At 37.9% G+C, this 18350-nt stretch overlaps 1 protein-coding gene across 5 annotated transcripts in view; it reads left to right on the forward strand.

Annotated features, from left to right (window-relative positions):
- Positions 1-4713: 4713 nt before the first annotated feature.
- LOC107227280 (calcium-transporting ATPase sarcoplasmic/endoplasmic reticulum type) overlaps positions 4714-18350 on the forward strand; it is a 34057-nt gene continuing 20420 nt past the window's right edge. For 3 of the 5 annotated variants that reach the window (XM_046741723.1, XM_046741722.1, XM_046741719.1), the window contains exons 1-2: positions 4714-4989; positions 8531-8732. In XM_046741723.1, the coding sequence (XP_046597679.1) occupies positions 8615-8732 (118 nt within the window). In that variant the 5' untranslated portion in view covers positions 4714-4989; positions 8531-8614. Of the gene's footprint in view, positions 4990-6358; positions 6592-7930; positions 8064-8530; positions 8733-18350 lie in introns of those variants that run through there. The other 2 variants (XM_046741720.1, XM_046741721.1) reach the window with 2 other exon arrangements.

Below are 18350 nucleotides of genomic sequence, written 5' to 3' on the forward strand. Positions count from 1 at the left end.
CAAATATTCTCTGTAGCGTCGGAAGCGCTTGAACGACTTGAGTAAAACCGCAGCTACCGACATGATGTACACTTGGCCCCAGTGATTCCGAGGCAGCTAAATTTTTCGACGAGTCGGTTAGGTTGGCAATGCAGAATCAGCCCGCAGCGCCATCACCGGCCGGAAAAAATTAGGCGTCTCATGGTGCATTAGGCTCCCATGTAGAGTCGGATCGCCGGAATCCGGAATGACGGAATGGAATGGACGGAAAATTCACTAGAATTCGTGTTCCGCTAATTTTATTCCGTCGTATGTTTACTGAATGGTGGTTCCGTCCGGTATCCGCATATTATATCATTCTGTTTAAGGCGTCTGCAGGAGTAGCATATGCATATAAATACGAAAGAAGAGGTTATACACAGTGCTATTACTAATCATGAGTGCTAACGAATGCCATCCCGTAAGTATTTTTACGGTTATACTTGTTGTGTACAAAGCGGTCCATGTTCCGTTCCGTCTATTTGCATCGCTCAGGTTCCCATGTACCCAAATTCCGGAACGTAGTGTCCGAGGGTCGACTTTTATTCTAACAAATAATTTAATTATAGTTACAAAATTCAACCTATCATAAAAGCGAATTAGATATAATCCTACAAAAGCTCTATCTAAACTATGTGACAAATGAAACCAAATAGCAGAAATATGAATCCACTCCGTTCCGTCGTTCCGTGCAATTTTCGTACATGCAACGGCAGGGTTTTTCAAGATTTGGAACGAACGCTGAAATTCGCTAGATTTCGTCAGCGTTCCGTTCCGTTGTTCCGGATTCCAACGATCCCGCTCTACATGAGAATAGATCGTCAGAATCACTGCGCCCGAGTGTACGTACACTAAAAGCTGGTACCGCTCTTAAAAGTTAATCTCCGAGGGATCCGAATTACCCTGAATTCGTTTAAAAGGAGTCGCGTGCATGATCGCATCCCTTCCCTTCATCCGATGGCAATGCGGTAGCTTTATCGCCTGGTGATTGGCGGGCGCGACATTCGCTGAACAGGCGCTAAACGCCTGTAGGCAATAAAACCGTCGTTTTGACTAAATGTTTGTATTAGGTATCTGCATACGGCTACGAGGCTCCGGTTGCGTCAACGCCACCGATTTTCACCCCCGGCTTCTCGTAGTTAAACCTACATTGCATAAACTTGTAGGTGTAGTCAAACCGACTGCAGCACCGACCCAAAACGCTTGTGTGTGGATGCCCTGCCCACGCCTTCGTCCCTGCCAAAAAATCGTCTTATTTTATCAAGGCCGCAAGGTACGACACGCAAACTGCACCCAGCCAGGCTGTAATACAATTGCCAAATTTCTGCAATGCAACTGTTCGACGGGAAGCGCGTGCTCCGAATCAGATTCTAACATTTTTTCTCCATTTCCGTGCAGCTGCCACTCTCGCCCAATAATCTATAAGCATCCCAGATTCTTATCTAATTAGCCTACAAAACCGATAGGGGACCAGATTAATTCATCGTGCGTTAGTCGTCACGAGAACTAAATCTGCATGAAATCATTTCAATAATTTGGGTGAATAAATCGACATTTTACAAGATTTTATGACAAAATTTATTTCCAATTTAAACTATTTTACCGCAAGATTATACAGAGTGAATTTCTAACGACTGCATGGTCTATCGTCGGCTGAAATTCAATGCCCACGCGCTACAATTCGAGAGCGGTTGTTTGCCAGGGCAACCAACCGTCATAAATTAAGAAGTCAGTTCGCCGCGATATACGTAACCTCAAAAATTTCGACAGCTGTCAGTGTTGAGCACAACTGCCAGCCGACAAATGTAAGCAATTTTTGAGGTAACATTTTTCACGGTTGGTCACCCTGGCAAACAGCTCCTCCCGAGTTGTAGCTCTTGCGCATTGAATCTTAGCAGACGACGGACTATGCGGTAGTTACAAATTCACTCCGTACATGAGTACATGTATGAGCGTAATCAACCACTTGGTTGTGAAAACCGAAATTCATCATACTTGTATAATTATGTTACACACTATACAACTAAAACGAGGTTTCATCATTTTTCTCAAGTGCAACTTCTTGAGTAATCAAATATCTTCGGCACATCTTTTATAAAAAGACTACCGCGGAACGGCAGCAGACCGTCTCCTCGGTGATCGGCTGATTCCCCGCTGTTTCCTGCAGCAGTAGTAGAGCTAGAGATGCGGGCTGACATTACGTGCGTGTTAATTCCCTTCGTCGATGCACGCGGCTACGTTGATGGGAATACCCAACAATGGATGGTGGAAAAAAATAATGCAAATACAGCATAGCTGGACAATTTAATTATTTTAACATTTGTTTATAAACATGCTTGTAAAGTTTTACTTTATTTTAATTCTTACACTAAGACATTTGCAAATTAAGTATCTCGTACATTATACAATTTGGTTTAATAGAGTTCTTGATCTGTGCTAGAAACAGTGAAGACGTATGTCCACGCGTCTCAAACCATGCCATTTCTTTATTTCTGCGTCAAATGAAAATTCATGGAATTATTTTTGTTCAGAATTATGTATAAAATGGGACTGTTAAGGCCATCTTCGCGTTTGAGATACGTGGACTTCGATATTTGGAGATATATACGTCAACGTCGAAATCAACCAACCCTACCCCCCCACCCTTCCCCCGTATTTTAAATTCGTTCAATTAGCTTACTTATTTATACATTCCTCGCACGTGTCAAGTCGATTTGACAAACGGCATCAATGATCCATCGGAACTCAAATACATGTGTATACACGTACACGCTCTCGATGAGTTTTACATAACACCTCATGCACGGTTCGAATCGTCCGAAAATAACCAGCCATTTTAAACAACACACAGTCGAAATAAACGGGGAAATAACATGAGTCTATTTTTAAAATCCATAATGAGAATATGCTGATAGGTGGTAGCAGTCGGTATGTACCTATAAGTCAGAAGAGTATATGTAGTCAGAATTCGAGCGGTGCGATGACTCGACACCGTTTCCGAGTTATCGGTTTTCGCCCTCTAACATGTACAACGAAGTAATAGATAGTTTGTTGGTAATTTTTCTCGGATCAAAGGAGGAGAGGCTTCTACGTCTACCATGAGTAGTTGAAAAAACATATATATATATATATATATATATATATAGACCATTATATATATATATACGTAAATACAAATAAATAAATAGAATTGGAGCTAGCTTCTCAGCGCTATATTTACGTTTAACGCATAATGTACGCGGAAGACCTCTCGCTTTGATGTGTGAAAATTGTACTTGCAGCTAAGCTAGTTAAAGCTCCAAAGAAATACGTATGCGATGCATATTACGATGGAGGTGAGACGTGCATTGGGCGAACGTCCGCCCCCGTCTGTTTGGCGTGGCTGACATGTTGGTACTTTAAAATACTCGGCTCAGAATAACTGTTTACAATTCTCACAGTATTATAACAGCGAATTCATTGTTAATGCAGACGCAGAATGCAAACCCAGACGTTAGATATAATAACGGTCTTTCTCGATGACAGACGAGCAATAAATCAGCCCCCCCAGATCGAAAGGATTAAACCATTCATTCGTTCAAGGACCACATACAGTGTGTACAGTGTGCATTATATAGGAAGGGCAAAAGAAAGAACTAGGTACCACAAGCATACAAATACCGATTGAATCACGCCTGTAATATCATAGTTTACAACGGCACTATGAAATTACATGTCAAAATGTCGTTACAGGCTCTATAAACAAAAAAAAGAGCTTGCTTATTATGCAGCTTTTATTGAACGGTCGTCAACCGTTCTCCAGAAACACGGATCCCCTCTTTTTATTCACTATTTTAATTTTCTCGGGCCATTTGTTTGTTTTCTCGACGGTTTTTCCGTTGGGTTATTCATACGACATTCGGACATTATACGTTCCCCGTTAAGCATGACGCTCACAATGCTCCCAGTCATGAACGAAGTACAACGAGCTTGTTTCGTGGTCTGTAGTCGATCGAAAGACGAACACTGAAACGGTAGTTTTATTTAAAATTAAGGAGGAACTAGGGGATAAGTTGTTTACTCAGTGACCTCGTGTTATGGGTAGTTTTCCGTTTCATCGTCTCGCAAGAGCAGAGCTCGGGCGTCTGGAGCCTCACCGCGCGTCAAGGAGCGTAATTATTATTACGGTGATACACTGACTCCGGAGAGTATACTCTCGCTTTGGATAACTATTTTTGGAACTATATATATCCGTGAATGAATTACGCATTTTGTCTCTGTCTCGTTTCCCGCGCTCCCGGTTGAATCTGCGGATAGAATCTAGTTGCACCGTTCGGTCAGCTGATCTGCGCTAAATTTTTAGAGAAATTTTTCCCACCGCTAACCCCCTGAATTAGTTTTTCAAGGTCAAGTTAGCGGTGGAAAAATAACGAAAATACGACCCTCGCATCGTCTGAAATGAGAATAAAAGAAAAGAAGCGAAAAAAGAGCGGGAAGCATGTTTGAATTAGAACGTCGCGCGCGGTGATCGTTGAGACGCTGCGGCTGAATTAACGCGAAAAGCGATCACGCTTTTTTGTATATTAACGAGTGAAGAAACACATAGCGGACAAAAGTCGGGGGGCGACTGGCTTTCGGCCAGGTTTTCGCCTAGTTCGCCGAACCGCCGTCAGGTAGCGCTGTCGACGAGTATTTAACCGAATTTCACCGTCTCCCAGCGCCCCGTCTCGTCGCAAGCAGCGCAAGCGTTGCCGTTTGAAATTTATTTTTCCCCCCAAAGAAATCACGCTCATTCATCAACGAAAAATGTTCGCTTGAGAGCAGTTATCGTCGTATCCTTGGGCCCCCCGTATCTATCAATATAAGTGCTGCGTTGTTGGTTTTTCTCGTTGTTTTTGTAAGTTTTTTTTTTTTATTTTGTTCAACAACAAAACGACGTACACAGTGTTTTAAAACGTTATATTGTTGGGACTACGGTGCCCCTAAATACTGGTAAGTTCGGTACTCCTCCCCTCTCTACATTAACGGTGTTAAAAGTGGCATAAGTGTGCGACACAGTGAAACAAAAGGAAAGAAAAAAAAATAACGAAAAGTAAGAAACGAGAACAAAAAAAAACAAAAAATTTATACTAAAACGAGATGTCATTTTGTAACGTATCGTATTCGAGAATCAGTGAACTTATATTGTGACATGTAAGGGTGACAGGCTCGAAAGGAAAGGAAATATCGCAGAAGGACCGAAACCTAAACGGCCAGGACTGTCTATGTGGATTATTATATCTAAATACTGTATCTTACGGCTGCATTTATTATATATACGGTGCATGTTTATAGGTGGCTGTATAAACCTGCGAAAATATTTCTTTTTTCACGAAACAAAGCTTCCCTTAGCATGTGAAAATATACGTAAAATTTTTGTTCATACTAGTTATTATTGCAAAAATTGTTGTCATTTTTCTATACGGAGCACCTATTATTTGGAATTATTTCAACCGCTCGAAGGTAGGGATACATAGCCATGTGTTTGTAATGTGACTATCAGACAACAACTTGCTCGCGTAAAAATACTTCAAATATAAAACATCACATCGCATGTAGCATGCTGCAAGCTCGCGGTATTTGCGAACCATTCAAAGAAGCGGGGTCTGCTCATTTGTGCGTAAATCATATTTCGCCGTAAAACTTGTTATCAAAGCCTACATCGTTGCGTTATATAATTACTAAATGTTATATTTACCGCTATAATGCGATACTGCGAACGAACGGTATAGGAACAGCACCGGCCGAAAACACGCGAACAGTTAATCGTGCGCCAAAGTAGCGGTTTTCGCTGAATTCAAATTTTGAGCGCAGTTCGATCTTGGCGGGAGATTCAAACTCCCGCTCCCCAAAGTTCGGATACAATGCGTTTAGTGTCGCAGCTGAAGTCGTCCGCGCGTGTGTATGTATCGGTTGAAATAGCTTTTGACCACCTGTCAGCGATATATAATACCAGAGAATCCAAAGACGAGATTAGACTGGAAAAAATGACAGCCGAAAAACGAGGAGGTGGGAAAAAATAGAAAAGAACAAACCGGCGACAAGACGACCGCAGCATCGCGATATTGCGAAATTTATGCACGTATGCGAAGCTACAATTGCATCGTACGCGTTTTTCTAAAATACAGCTAGCCAGCGGCGATTGTAAGATTCATATTGTAAGATTGAGTTGGCAGAACGTTGGCGTACGACTGGCCTACCCCTGCCAAAATAATTAGGAAGTCGTCGGAGAGATGTGCTAAAAGTGTTCGCTCGGGCACGCGCAATTTGGCCGCCGACCCACTCCGAGCCACCCCGAGACCCCCGGGCTGTCGAACGATAGTCGGCGACTCGGTCCGAGTCTCAGTCGCGAACTCATCCGCATAATCCGCGGCTGACAAATACCGACGGAACCTCGGATCGGGACGAGACGACTCGACTCTGCCGGATATACTCGCGGAGAGCCTGGGGCAAGTGCTTCCCGACTTCCCGCACCCAGCGCGTCTTATCTGCTCTCTATATTCATTTGCATCGCTGATTCTTATACCTTTAACTTGTCTCTTCTTATTGTTGAACGTAAGTGTGGTTGTAGCGAGGAAAATTTATTACATCTAAGCTGTGTGACGTTTGAGCATATACGCGCAAGGTCGGACCGATTGGGATTCGGTCGGTATAATTGAAATTCCGGAATTATCGTGGAACTCGACGGGAGCATCGGAATGTTTAGAATCTTTTAAACACGCGAAACGGAGCTTTCTGAGAATTCGGTCAATCTCAGCCGTGGTCATAACTATTATGACAAGAAGCCGCGAATAAACCTCGGCGGGTGTTTTCGAACCCAAAGACATTTTCAAACTTCGAACGCGTGTTCCGTAATAATTTCCATACCGTGCGTGAAATATAATCGTAGCGAAGTACATAAAAAAAAATAGAAGTTTACATTCGATTTTGGAAGAAGAAAATAACGTCACCCAAAACCCACCGCAACGATATTCGAATCCAATTATGAAAAGGATTATCCCGTGTCCGTTGGATAATAATTATTCGTAAAGTTACGCAACGACAAAATGCGGCTGGATGTCCTTTAGGCGTCTTAAAATACGCGCCAAGGAAATAGCCTAGCAGAAGTTCTGAAAATAACGAAGTGCGTCACAGGGGTAGGGTCACATGACAGGTTCGGGCCAATGGCGTAGCTCCACATGCTCCGATATGTTCGACTCGTTCGTTACCGCGCAGAGTGTCGCGGGCTGTTCGCATGGTGAAAAATCGTATAAAAGGTACAAAGAGTGCTACAGGGGGTTGAAACAACCCACAAAACCAAAACGGTCGTCTCCAACCTCGCGCAAAAGGTTCCCGATATCGCGAAATTCTTCGAAATAAACTACCGCCGGTTAGTTCCACCGTTTATCCGGCAGGCGGCGCACTATCGGCCTGATCGTAGTTCGCATCGTTGGCGTTCCATGTGTGCGTGCGTAAGTTCGGTTCGTTGAGCCAGTTTCGCGTAAGAGCTTGCGTGTAACCGTGTAACGGAACTCTAAAGTTGCTCGGTGGTTCTAACCCAGGGAGTTTATAGTTCATCGGTAGTCAGTCAGTCAGTCCGTCTATCCGTCCTTGTCTCTATCTCTGGCCAACCGACCGCATTGTCTCGCGTTAGTTCGTTCGTTGATCCGGTGTGCAGTAATACTAGATACGATAAAATAATATTATAAGAATAAGAACAAGGATAAGAGAAACGGGAAAATAACAAAAAGTTAAAAATGACGTGTAATTTCAACGCTGCTTGTCACGGCGCCCTGTGATCATCCTCCTCGTGTCGCAGAAAGTGATATACACACATATATATATATATACACACGCACACACAATATATCACATACGTGTATATATATATATATATATATATTAAAAATTACACCAGCTTACGCGGCAGTGTCGTCGCGCTGCGTTCAGCAGCCAGCAGTCGCCGTCGTCGATTCCTAACCTAAATATCCGACTTAACACCCGTCTCGTCGCTATTTCGCTTCGCCAAACGGGCAAACTGTTGACCGGTGAGTTGCATCTCCTCGCCCTTGACCCTCGGACATAGGAAATAGTGGCCGAAGGGCGGTATCGTCGTTCCGATGTCGACGGGGCAAAAGTCACGCCGCATCGCGATTCCTCGCGATTCATTTCCCCTTCGTCACGCTCGCGTCTCTCGCTCACCTGGACGTTGACGCGATGTCTCGTTGTTGAAATCGAAACGGGAATTTAATAGGAAATAGTTACTCGATTCTTTCCACCTTTTATATTCTTTGTTAAATTTTCATCGCTCTCGTATCGCAATTTCTTTACTTATTTATTTAATTATTTATTTATTTATATATCTATTTATTTATTTATTATTGTTGTTACCGTTGGTGTTGTTGTTTTTATTATTGTTGCGGATCCCGTTATTCGACCTCCAATACCACCCGGGTGACGATGATTTTGCATTATTTTCAAACTACAATCTCTATCTTTTCTAAACTCTTTGCAGGATACAACTTTCGTGAATGACTGCCGATAGCTGCTGATACACCGATTACGCACAACTGGCTCCGAACTTAGCAGCAAGCTAACCATGGATGACGCCCACTGCAAGACTGTGGACGAGGTGCTAAACTACTTTAGCACCGACTCTGATAAAGGATTATCGCCCGATCAAGTTAAGAGGAACCAGGAAAAGTATGGCCTCAACGGTGAGTGAATGTTTTAACTTGATTTTTTCTACCTTCCACTCAATTATCGTTGGCCTGAAATTCTACTCGCCGCTTTCCACCGCGCCGAATCAAGAGCGAAGAAACCAGACAGCCACCTGTTTTAACGCTATCAGCGCAATTACAACTTGCAGCCTCGGCTCGAGCAGTGTCTGCCAAGTTGCAAGCGGCGGTGATAAATCACTCCCCGTGCATAAACCTGTCGCTTGTGAAAATAAAATGAATAGGATAAACAAGAAATGCCTTCGCTTTTCGTAACCAGTAGGCCAGCAATTCTGCAACTCGGTATCTAGATGAGCCACAGATATTCACCTTGAATATTCGATACGTGTGTGAAAGATGGGGAAATAAGGAGGGGATATAAGAAAAAGGTCAAGAAGATGTGGTTGGGCTGCCTAAACTTGAGCCAAATACTTTCGGTGTGGAAATAACGGAACTACATTAACTGGAGAGTGGAATAGAATAAGATAAATACGGGTCGTGGGATTTTAGCGATAATCAAAAGGTCAGAATTAACTAATCCTCGACGCGTCCGATGTGGATGTTATAGATAGACCTGTCGGTGTGGAATAGTGAAATCTAAACATACAAAATCCTCTCGTGCCTCTCTCTAATTTCTCCTTCGCCTCTCGGCGAAGCTTTTGATTGATAGTTACAGCGGCACGTATCTTGAGCTTTTCCTGGACTTCTCATCACCCAGTCGGTATTTATTTATTCACTACCCCTCCCCCCCCCCCCTCCCTCCTCTTCTTGAATCTATCAAAATTCAATTCGTTTTACTCTGAACATTTGTACCGAATCGTATTTCCCGAAGGATTGAGAAATCGGGTTGCTCAATTTTTATGAAAAGATGTTACATTTGTATCGAGTGCAAATGACACGAAAGAAAAAATCTTGTACCTGGGTGATATAATTTTTTTTTTTCTTTTTTCTTCTCAAACCAAACAGAAAATCAAAGCAAAGTATGTACAGTGCTGGTTAAATTGCCAAGTATTAGAAACTTCCGCAATTACTTTTTGTTTTTGTCTTCTTGCAACGAAGAAGGAAATAATATTACATGCCCTAGGATCTCGCCGTGTTTTTGTTCGCATTGTAAGCGTTATAACAGCAACAAACAATATTAAATATATATATATTATTTTTTTTTTTCTTGTCGTTTTTTCGAATACCCAATTGAATTATTTCCTCGTCGGTCGCGTTCCTTACGCCTGAAATACCGCGCTGTTCGGTCAGCTGGCTGCATATATTGATTGCGCGACCTGGTGCAGGCAGGTCGCCGGATTCCTCGCTTATGTGTACAATGTACGCACAATGGTGTATTTATACATGTATATGTACAGGAATGAGAACGCGGAAAAAGATGTGCAGTAAGCACTGCGAATAGTTTTTGCACGCCTGAAGAAAAAACGCTCGATCACCGTAATGTTTGATTTTTCCTGAGTGGAGAGAGGGATGAACTAAAAAAAAAAAAAAAAAAAAAAAAAAAATCGCCCGTATACTCACTCGCTTATAATTATGAAAATTTGAAAAGACGAAGAATATAACATAGAAATGTAAAATTTGGAATCTCTGATACGATTTTACATTATTATGACCTAGACGAATTCTTACGATTCTAAATTCCGACCTTTGATGTTTCTTTTCACATCTCCATGCTTTGGTCTTTCCATATTTTTAAATTATATGTAAATCAAATTATCGCTACTTTGAAAATTTCGTATCCTCGTGGATGTTGCGTTTTTATATTTATTTTTTTTTTTTGATCACTCTATATTCTTGCTTCCCCCACCTCCGCCCCCCACCCTCTAAGCAAGTAATTTTTATTCATCCGAAACGCGTCCGAGGAAGGGAAAGGGAATGTACGGAGGGGGGGATTCGTCGTTCGTCGAAAATCACAGGTGATCGCATCTCGGGCGTGCGGTGAGTAGGAGAGGCCTTCCGCCTGCAAATTGCTTATGTAAGTTTTATATTTTCGTTTAGAGCCCCGGCTGCCGAGGAGAGCGGATCAAGCGAGCAACGGGCTAGGCTAGAGATTCCGATCTTACTTCGAGTCTCCTAGAGAGACCCCCGCGAAGCACACTCGCCTATCCCGTCCACGTGTCCGACGACGAACGCTTCTCGCCTCTCGAATTTCAAGGGTTTCACGACCAATTTAGCACAAACTTTTTCTCTCGGGTATTTTTATAATTTTTATTTTCGTATTATTCCCACCTACCTCTACACCCAACTACTCGTATTGTATACGTACGTACGCACATTCGTAACGTCAAAAGTTATATACCTAGCGGAAAGTAAAAGAAAGATCAGCTCCGTCATCCCCCCCCCCTCCCCCCCCCCCCTCACACTAAGCATATAATTATCATCGTACAGCAAATTCAACCACCTTTCTCTATCACTCTCTCTCCGATAAAATATATAAATATATCGAGGTGTTTCCGAAAAAGATGATTTGCAGTTTTTTTTGTTTTTTTTTCGGCATCCCCTAAAAAATTTATTCCTCGGGTTAAAAAGAAAGATTTTGGGAAATAATGAGCTTTCTGCGTTATGTAACCAAGATTGCCAATATTTGATTTTTCACTTTTTCTTTAGATATTTTTTTGAATATTTTAAGCAACGAGTTGCAGCATTTCAATTATTATTTGTTTTTATTCTTAATTTCTCAACCGAAAGATCACGATCCATAGCATAAGAATGTAGATCGAATGGGAATCTTATATTCGTAATTTAAAAATTCGTATTGAATAATAATTACTTTATAAGATCGAATTGATAATGAATAAATCGTCAAATGCACTTCTCGAAAATCAACTGGAGACGTAATATTACACGTGGAGTTGGTCTTCTTTACGATGCTTAATTGATATTTTGATTGACTTAAGCAATAAATGAAAACAAATTTTTGTTCAATATTCTCCATGAGTTAAAAAAAATCAAACTAGGACGATTTTCTACGTAACGTAGAACGCTCAGCTATTTCTCAGAATTTTTCTTTCACATTGAAAAATCGCAAATTATTACTTTCTGAACCAGATTATTTATATATACATACGCGAAAAAATGTAATATTTTTGTCCGTTGCAAATCGACGAGGTTCAAGTTTGTGTCGAACGTTAATGTATCAAATATATACATATACATATATATATATATACGTATAGGAATTAAATTGAGCAATGATGAAAGCATTATTCACGTTACGTTAATGATGAAGAATATTTACGAGATGGTGAAAACGAGAAATGAACATTAAATTTTACGTTATTGGAACGGTAATTTATGCGTTCTTGGTTTTCGGTTTCTTTTTGTCTCTCTTTCTTATCTTTCCATTCTCCCTCCAACGTTTTCGGTGTATTATTATATTTTACGTTGCCGAAGTAGTTCAATTTTTTTATGTTCACGATGTATTTTTGCGCCGATGTTATGTACATTATACACGAAAGAATTTAAACTACCGAAGTACAAAAATCTCGTCATCCTACGGCATTAATCGAAAAAACAAACATAACGGTGAGGTAAATTCAACGATTTTTATTTGCTCAAGTGGCAAATGTGCGCCATATATCTTTACACCTCCTTCTCAAAGCTCCTTCTACTCCTTCGATCGAAATTTTTGTTTCCATATCATCGTAACATTTCGCGAACGTTCCGTCAATACTCCTGAATATATGTAGGATGGTAAAATTGAAGAGTAGGTTTATTTTTTTGTTTTTTTTTTTGTTTGATATAAAAATCAAAGTAAAGAAAAAAACAGCCGTGTGAAATAGGGTGGAAATATTTGACCGGATTATGAGGAAATAATAACGTCTTATTCTCTCGACGTCTTATGATTGCTCAGTTTAAGACTATAATCTGATGAGATAACGATTCATTGTCTCAATTTCTGCCTAATCGATTTTATTATCGTAACTTTATATCTGCAATTCGTCGCCAAGAAGATGATTATCAGGCACATAACACAGCGCAAATTAATAAAAACCGTAAAATCTGTCACGGTGTAACGATTTTTGTTTAAATCGGTTATTATTATATATATATATGAAATGCAATCGACGAGTTCGATCGTCTTAATTTTAATTCAAATTTCGTATCAATTTCACCGATCTACGAAAAAGCTCTTATTACGCTACATTAAACCTTGTTTCTGTTGTAATAGAATTTATATAGAATGTGAAGATGAGGTGTTTTGTTTTGTTTGTTTTGTTTGTTTGGTTTTTTTTTTTTTTTTTTTTTTTTTTTTTTTTTTTTTTTTTTTTTTTTTTTTTTTTATCTCGCCCACTAAATATTTGCATATGTAGGGTTAAAACCAATTATTGACCCTTTTATTTTCCAAAATTATAAATTTACGGTACAAATTGTGAATTCATCGATAACTAAAACCAATTGCTAGATGATTTAGACACTGCAAATTTATTTATTGCTAATTTTATAACCAAGGATCGAACATGTACAACCAAAAATGTCGATAATTGGGTCAGAGTCGATAAATGATACACTCACTTTATATTATGATCTAGTAATTTTTCACGCAAATCTTTTCTTGTGCACCGATATCAAGATGCACATATTTACTTATCTTATTTTCTTCTTCGTTAATTTATTCTCTGCGTGTAAAATTTCCCAGTATCTCTCTCTCTCTCTCGGTACAGTTCGTCATTCGGTGATCTCTTGACGTAGGTACATTACCACTCGATCGTTAATGACGTCATAGATATCACTACTCCATTCTCTTAGGCAGTTATGCCGCTGGAATAAAGAAGTAGGGAATATAATTAAATATACGTATTATGGCGTCCGGTTCACCTTGCGCGTTACGAAATATCATATTATAGGTAGTACATGATATTCGCGTGTTTGAATTATTTTGCAGATACTCAATTTCGAAAACGCAACGTCGTCAAGTTTTATCAATATTTCAACAAATGATGCACTGTTTTAAATGGAAATATACTCTCGTGCGACAAATGGACAAATTTTATATAATTCATTGTCGGAGGTGAATAATTAACATATATATATAATTGATACTTGTGAAAATGATAATAAAAACAACAACAATAATAATAATAGTAACAATAACAATAATGACACTGCAGAATTAACGACAGAAAAATGGCGTTTCCTCCTCTGAACGAAGTGGCGAATATAATAGACGACGTATCTCTGTTAATTGGTGCGATCAAGAAGTCAATGATTGTGATTTATGCACTGAGAAAAGAATTTGTTTACTGTTCAACAAACGTATATTTGGATATGGTGAAATAAATGTTTCGTTATTATTTTGAAATTTTATTTGAGCGAACATACGATTTGTTAACTATTAACAAATATGTATCGATCATTACATGGCTTGACTCAAATTTGATAATAATAACGAAAAATTTATTTCGTTGTATCCAAATATAAGTTTTTTTAACAGTAAACGAACTCTCTTCTCGCTGTGCGTGATTTTTTAATATTATTTACAACATTACGTTGTCTCGTGTGTATTTATGCGCATGAAGAAACATCAATCAAGGGTCTTAATCTTTGAGTAGATTCGAAATACGAGAAAGAGAAGACTTTGAATATATTACACGTACAGCGGCTGCTAGTGTTCAAGCACAGCTTTATTACCTGGCCATTCGTTTTTTACGGCTCGTCTGCAGTTGTAGGAGAAAAAAATAGGGTCAATTGTAAGATGAAGATTTTTTATTTCGCGATTATTCATTTTTTTTTTTCTTTCTTTTTTTTTACAATTTTTTTCTTCTACCCCTGCAAATTGTACAGCGCTTATTCACGATTTGATCAAAGACGGAGATTCGATATAAATTTTCATTAATTTTTATCTAGAAAAATAGTTGAACAAACGGGGTCTTAACTGACTCAAGTCAGCCTTTGAACTTGACGTTTTCAAACTCGTTTCAAACTTGAATAATAATAACAACATCAATAATAATGATGATTAAAAAAAAAAAAAAAAAAATTGCAACATTACTTTAAATTCGTGATCAGCGATAAAAAACAAAAACGTTATAATACCGATTTTCATTCGAATAAGTTGATCCATTCTCAAGATATCACTTTTATTTTATTCTTTATAATTTTCTTTTTCGAATAATTCGAAAATCACCGAGCCGATCAAAGTCAGACACAAATCAGTCCTAAGTTTGGAAAACTCGCGTTGACCGGGACTAAAGTCATAAAAATCCGATAACTCAACGTTTTATTTACTGGGTCATTACAATAAATTCTATTTTTTTTTTCTTTTTCTTGTTTTTTTTCTCTGAAAATAGAGAAACGGGTAGTTGAAAAAATATTCAAAAAATATGGAAAATGAAAAGCTGATCAAAGCAAGTAACGAATAATAATTGTCTTTGTGCCGGATCATTCGGATTTCGCAATATTTGTTTAAAAACGATATTCGAAACGAAATTGTCATTCGATATTAATCGATCATCTCTGCGTAACCTTGGACAGTTTTTAATATTTTTCCCCGTCTCATCAGCGGCTTCATTGTTAATGCTAAATTTATTAATTAATGTGAAACATGCTAAACAAGTCTTAACGATTAACGATCGACGGGCGAAAGGAAAGGTCGGGCTTCTCATACTTTATATATATATACTATATATATATATATATATAAAATTTATTTATATATATATATATATAGATGTAAACACAGACGATGTGTGCTCGACGATAGGTTTTTATCACGGATCGTCTCGATCCTTGTGACGTAACACGCTGTTTATCACCACGTTGCAGGGATTTCGTAATAAATCTAAACGCTGCCGAATAGCGGAATTGTATAAAACGTTTGGATATTAAGAAATTTTATTACCGCTTTATTTATGGCTCGTATTCCTTTGTACTATTCTTCTATATTCCTCATTTTCATTTCTCAGCTCTTTTTCCAATTCTCCGTTTAGTAGCAGGCATTCATAAATAATCGAGTCTTTCTGCGTAGTAACTTGTATTTTCGTATGAACTTTGTAATCGCGATTTTATCCTAGTATCATGATTTAATCATTGTACAAATACCCGACACAATTACTGCTTATTTCAATCATACGATAGTTGTAATACTAGAAAAATTAATTCCTCGCGCGACAAAAAATTCCATTTTCATTCGTATCGTAGAAAGGTGTCTAACAATAATTAAAACCCGTTGCGATTCAACGTTATCGTTCACGCGAGAATAAAAAAATCTACCAAATATCGTATGAATCACAAAACTGTGCACAGTAAAATTTTCCGTGTGATGAACAAAAAAAAAAACAAGATTCTCTTTCTTTCTGCTGACGTTAAAGAAAAATGGTCGATTATAAAGTTGAAAAATTGTCTATAAAATTGATGATTCATAACTCATGTATGCTGAAATTGGTGATCACGTTATCAAAGTACGGATTTTGACTGACCCAATTTTCATATCATTTGTGTATATATACATAGATATACGTATGCATGTACATAATATTAATCGTAGTTAATACCTGCGGTGGTATTAAATTTTTTTCCATCATGTCATATTTTCAGCGTATATTTCTTTATTATTGTCTCTTTTTCCGTCCGTTGATTTCTAGTTGATTCAAGCTTGATCGATTCGATTTAATTGCACTAAATATATACATACCTATGTTTGTATACTCATTGTGTGTGTACATAGCCTTCGGGTCGAATATATATATACATATATAGATTGTATATCTGATTAATGCTGGTGCGAAAATGTCTTATATATTTTCATAGGTCGAAATCGTTGATTTTTCATTCTTTCTTTCCCTTTTTTTTTTTTTTATTCAAGCCTTCTCGTTTCCGTTCATTTATTCCATTAATCGTGGACAGGAGTGAAATTTCGACGAATCGATCTTTCTTACAGACATGTTAACAATCATAACTGTTACTTTAATACTTTCGCGAAAAATTCACACAGCAGAGAAACAAATTTGTGTCATATTTATCGTTTATCGATCAATTGATGCAGGTATAACGGTCAATTAGTGTGTCTGTCTGCGTTATCTTTCATCACTTCCGTATACGTGATATTAACGTACATACAATCATCGTTATCGTTTAGAATCATCGGTGAAAAAACACCTTCTACCGTGTCACGACACATTATACGTTTATCGTCTATTTCACAAAGAATTATAGAAAGAGAAATCGAATTGACGAATAAAATTATTGAATTATAATTATTATTATTATCGTTGTTGTTACTGTTATTAATCGTGTTGATAAAGAAAAAGAAACTTTTCCCTTTCTTTCGAACAATTTTGTATACGCAAAATATTTTTTTTCGTCATCTTAATAACTTCTCTCTTCTGTTATCAATCGCGCGAAGAAAAAAATATTAGGTATATTATATAATCCATTAGGTCTCATTGTGTAGTGATACGAAATGAAAGATCAAATCACAGTAGCAAGCATCATCAAGCAAGGCCGTTATGAGTATACATTCGGGTAATAGGAAAAACGGGGGGGGGACAAAAATGAGAAAAATAAATTAAACTACGACAACGATTAACAGTCGAAATAGGCGATAATCGAGTCGGAACGATTCGTTGACCTTGCGGGAATATTTTCTAATCCTATGTCGCGAACGTTGTATAAACTTGCAAAGTTTAAACACAAGTATCGTGGATGTATAAAATATAATATAAATAATGTATAATATAATATACATGATATAAAATAACAGCGTGTTAATAATCGCGACGATAAAATATTGACGAAACTTTCCTGTGTACGATTGATTAATTAATATGTTGTTAGTTGTTTGTTTTTTTTTTTTTTTCACTCTCTATTCTTGCACATTTATTCGCGTATAATAGCTGAATGATCGTTGTATAATTTTTATTGATAATTTTCCTTAATTTTTTTTTTTTTGCCATCTTCTGTTTGAAAAAACTTATTATATATGCTGGTATAAATATATATGTCTAGTAGCAATGGATTTTCTTTGTAACAAGATTTTCATAAAATAGCTTGAATATTGATAGGTATTATTTTTGGTTTGTCCTTCAGTCTTTTTTCTCTCCTTTTTTTTTTTTTCTTAGTGCGTAATCGGATAGTCTTTCTAACTGTGCTGTAATCATGTAGACGTTTCGGTTTACCAGATCTTACGTCTTACGAATTGAGCTGTGACCTAGAGATGAAGAAGGCAAAAAGTTGAATAATGATAGTATTAATAAATGAAAAAAAAAAATAACTAAAATAACGTACAAATTATAGACAATATAATATAGAATATAAACGGTGTCGAAGTTAGTAACGTTATCGTAACGAAATATTGGGGAAAAAATCATTATTTTCTATTTCTATGTTTCTAATTTTACAAATTATTTTTAAAGAAACTAAGATTTCCAAATATTTTTGTATCGTTTTGTTGAGATTTACGGAATTTCAAAGAATTCCAAAATCTCGAACTAACTGTTTTTCCTCAGCATAAATCGTTACGATAACGTTACTAACTTCAATATGACGATTTTAAAGGAAAAATGAATACATAACCATCGTAAAATAGTGGAGAAATATTATTGTATAATGTGGTCCGTATAAATATACCGTCACACGCGTAAAAATTGATTTTCAGTTTACTTTGGCAAAGTTCACATC

The sequence above is a fragment of the Neodiprion lecontei genome, chromosome 5 (assembly GCF_021901455.1).
Source record: "Neodiprion lecontei isolate iyNeoLeco1 chromosome 5, iyNeoLeco1.1, whole genome shotgun sequence".
Taxonomy (NCBI): Eukaryota; Metazoa; Arthropoda; class Insecta; order Hymenoptera; family Diprionidae; genus Neodiprion; species Neodiprion lecontei.